The sequence below is a fragment of the Lactuca virosa genome, chromosome 3 (genome assembly GCF_052849685.1).
Source record: "Lactuca virosa cultivar CGN04683 chromosome 3, Lactuca_virosa_CGN04683_v6, whole genome shotgun sequence".
NCBI lineage: Eukaryota > Viridiplantae > Streptophyta > Magnoliopsida > Asterales > Asteraceae > Lactuca > Lactuca virosa.
Window position 1 is genome coordinate 20871825 of NC_136428.1, and position 4490 is coordinate 20876314.

The following is a 4490-nucleotide window of genomic DNA, read 5'->3' on the forward strand; positions in this document are numbered from 1 at the left end:
CATGACCACCGAACAAAGGAACCGAGAACAGGAAAGACAATAAGCATATAAAAGTAGATCTGATTGTATGAATAGGTCGAAGATGAAAATAGTGGTAGACCATTGGTGACCATAAGATGCATGTGCGGTTCAGTGCAAGTGGTGACGATAGGCGTGGACCTTCGGTGGGAGATGTTGGATACTGAGATATTGATTTCGCCATTGCTGTAGCAGAATCTTGAAAACAGTTCAAACCCATCTGACCCACCAGGGAAATCATTAATCTCGATTCCCGTTTTTCTGATCTGGGATTTTCTCTTTTCTTTTTCTTGATGATCTTCCTTAACTTCCCCGAGAATCTTGGTTGATCGTGGCGGCGAGATAGGGTTAGGGCTACTTGTGTGTGACGGAAAAGCCGGACTGCATCTTTGGTGGAGACGGATGAGAATTGGTTTCAAGGCGGCTGTTGTGTGTTTAGGAGATTAGGGTAATGCAATACCGTGTAGTGTAATACGTATATGATGTGGTTATATGCTTAATATTATTGTACATGATGTAATACATATTGTACCTCTTAAATTTCAAGAAACAGGCAATATGTTTAATAATATATATATATATATATATATATATATATATATATATATATATATATATATATATATATATATATACTAGCCGTTTACCCGCGCCAAGAGACGGGTGCGAATATTTTTTTTTTCAGAATTTAGTTTTTAGAGACGATTAGTTCTTTTGCCAAATAGTTTTCTACATCTACACAATTATCAATAAGAGTGTTGCTAGCAAAACGAAATCAGTAAGAATTAAAAATGAAAAGTTGGGATTCTTTATAAATGTATATGGACACATGATTGATTGTGCATTATTAACCGTGCAACACTCTTTATACACCACATTTGATGTATAGACTCCAATTTCATTGAATTGTTCATCAAATTTCACTAATAAATTTGTATTGACCCGTGATATCCCTCTAAATAGTGTCACATAAAGTTGGTCATGTGAGAAAACCGATTCTGGAAGATAAATACCTACATTTTGAATTGTTTGTCTCTAAGCTTTATTGGTTGTCTTCACAAAACATAGTAGAATTGGAAATTGTTTTCTCTTTAGCTTGAATGGAAACATGTCATCTTTAGACATACATAGAAGAATCCATGGAAAAAATATCATCTTTCTAGCATGTTGAGAAACATCTATTTCTGCATCAATGATATTGTGTTGAATTATTTTACTTATCAATCGGATGCTATTACACAATCCATTTCATAGGTCAAGATTTCGCAACAGTATTATCAGACATCTAACTTTCAGCCGAAGGTAATGAGGGGGTAAACCGTTAACAATGAGCAAGTTTTCCTTTGGAGCCTAGATGATCATGAACTTTTCAATAGCCTGCATGATCATTCATTCTAATTTTTTATATTAATCATCGCTTTATTCTTGGTTGAACATGATCTTCTTCTAGATTATGTTCTAGCGTATTCATTCGCGTGTGAACCTATCAAAATAAAGACCAAATGAGTGATAAATTGTTGTTTAAACTTGTATATAAATGATTACATATAATAATATGGCGGACGATCATTAATTTCATTTTTCCGAATAATTTTAGGTCAACGATTAATTTGTATTCAATTGTTTCATTTCGGAAACTTGTCATATTACAAAAACTTGAGTTGTATAGTAAGTATATACTTGGTTTAGCGTATATTTTGTAACCAGTTAGATATAAACTGTAAGTTTATATTTTGTATAAGATCCAATTATAAATCGTAATATGAATGCACGTCAAATAAATCGTATTTTTATCCGATTGTTTCATTTCAGAAACTTGTAATATTACAAAAACATGATTGTATCTTAAGTATATACTTGGTTAAGCGTCTATTTTGGAGCCAATTATATATAACCCACAAGTTTATATTTTGTATAAAATCCAATTATAAATTGTAAAAAGAATGCACTAATTATTTTAGTTCTTGTCAAATCCCAAAATCGAACCAAAAACTTATTTTTTATCTAACGAAAACACAAACAATCGATAATATCTTTATGAACTTTTAATCATCAAATGAGTAAATTTATATAGATAAAGAAAAACATGAAGTGTTACGTAAAATTTAAGTGTAGAATAAATTATAATTTATAAATATATTTTTATCTTATTTAATATAACACAATTATAATTAAAATAAATTCTCACTTTAATGGGTTTGGGGATCCCAATCATCACTAAATAAAGAAAAAACAAAAATTGATAAACCTGAAAATTATTAAGAAAACATAAACATTGGTTACGATAAATTATATATATATATATATATATATATATATATATATATATATATATATATATATATATATATATATATATATATATATATATATAACGATGCTTTGTATTTAACTGTTAATTAATAATCAGGAAATTACTCCTCCTCAATTGATGTTTTGTATTCAATGAAAATTTGATTTCCCCATAAAATATTTGTAAACGTTCATTCGTTTAGTAACTAAGTTTTATAATATAGAGAAAAAAAATCTATTATAACCAAGTTTATAATCAATACAAAAAAAATAAAATAAAAAAGGCATTGCATCTGAAATCAATATGAATTTCATATTCAAGATATCCTCGTCATTCTCCTTTAGTCCAATTTTGGGCATCCAACTGTGACTATTATTTGCACCCAATTTCTTATCACTCTGCCAGCCAAAAGGCTTATTAAAATAAAAGTCAAGTAACCAAAAAGGTCAAAATTAAAAAAAAAAATTGTCCAAGCATAAGGATTTCATAGGAACTTACAAGATTACCATTAACAAAGCCTTCTTTTTTTCCCTCCTCCACTGCCGAACCTGCATAAAGATACACATACATGTCTTAATTAATACACATACTTTCATTTCTTAAAAAAAATAAAACAATGAAAGTATATTGTTATTTTCACAGAAAGCCACATACACAACAATACACAGAACAAAATTAAATTTCTATTCCACACAGACAAAGTATTTTCACACAAAGCCACATACACAACAATACACATAACAAAATTAAATTTCTACTTTCACACAGATAAAGTCACATACACAACAACACACACATACACAAGCACATAAATCAACGCAAACAACAAAAGTAGATTGATATTTCCACACACACCCCATGAAATAGAATTGTGTTATTGTTTGTTTGACAATTTTAGCATGCTCCTTTCATTTTTTTTTAAATAGACAAAATAATTAAATTAATTGGCATAATAAGTTCAAAATTATCGGCTGGTCTTACAAAGGATGTTAAGAGGACACACAAACACACCTACAAATATAAATATACCTACATACATACAAATACATCAAGATTTCTTATAAAATAATGTGTGTATGAGAGACATATCCAGATGGAAACTCTCCTCCAATTCACAATTTTCTCTAAAATTCAATGTTAAAATATTATAAAAAGAACTCCATTTTAGACCAAGATGATTTTGATACCTGACTAAATGTGGTTTTGGATGATTTGTGATTTTTTAAGATAAAGATGATCAACGTCTGTGAGCCTGCAACCCCCTGACTCTTTTCGATACATGATAAGCATTGCTTTTTCTTTTGCTTCCAAACTGAAGGAAAGATGACCACTTCAAACAATCTTGTGATAATTATAACACAAACTGAAAGAAATAGCAATTTAATACTTGCTACAATACCAGTTAACTCTAGATTAAAACTGTCCACATACTTTTCTTTTTCTTCCAACCTAATAGGCCAAATAAATGGCAAATCTGTCACTTCAACAACAAAACAAAGGGTAAATTGGTCAATTTAGATGATACAAAACAACATACCGACCTAATAGGCCAAATTGGTTGTTAGGACGGTAAAATGAAGGGCAAATTGGTCACCATGGCCTATAAAAGAATCATGGGATAAAATAGAACAAAATTAAAATTCAAATAAGTTTATACTAAGAAAAATATAAGAAAGCAGATGAGTTTACATTGTTACCTTCATTTCCCACAAGCATCCTTGATGTAGATAGGGAGAAAGAGAGGCACGATGTTCAACAAGCACTAATCATAAAAATAAGAATAAATTAAAGCCCTTGCATAAGAAAGATACATGGAAGGGAACAGAACGACATTGTTGATGTAGAGAGAGGGGGAACATAGACACACTTGTACCTGCATAAAGGAGAATAACATTTGTAAAATGGTGGCTTATTCTTCCAGGAACATAAATCATTCTTGATAATGTCCAAAAATCAGATATTTGAATTTACGTTGAATGTAATCGGGTAAGAGAAAGAATATATCATTCTTGATAAACAAATTTTTGAAAACATCAAGAAACGGATAATCATTAAAAATGGAGGATACACAAATCATTATTCTTGTTGGATGTTGGGTTAATCTTCCACCACAATAAATTAACAAATAAACATATACATCCATTTTCAATGGCTATGAACAAAAAACTAATAAAAAGAA

At 29.9% G+C, this 4490-nt stretch overlaps 1 protein-coding gene across 1 annotated transcript; it reads right to left on the reverse strand.

Annotated features, from left to right (window-relative positions):
• Positions 1-2595: 2595 nt before the first annotated feature.
• On the reverse strand, positions 2596-4289 carry LOC145162232 (uncharacterized). The gene is made up of 6 exons (XM_079081439.1): positions 4185-4289; positions 4009-4073; positions 3711-3791; positions 3499-3623; positions 2810-2859; positions 2596-2709 (listed from the first exon to the last, which is right to left on the reverse strand). The coding sequence occupies exons 2-6, from the start codon at positions 4025-4027 to the stop codon at positions 2652-2654; spliced, it is 333 nt and encodes a 110-aa protein (XP_078937565.1). The 5' UTR covers positions 4028-4073; positions 4185-4289; the 3' UTR covers positions 2596-2651.
• Between the last annotated feature and the right edge of the window lie 201 nt (positions 4290-4490).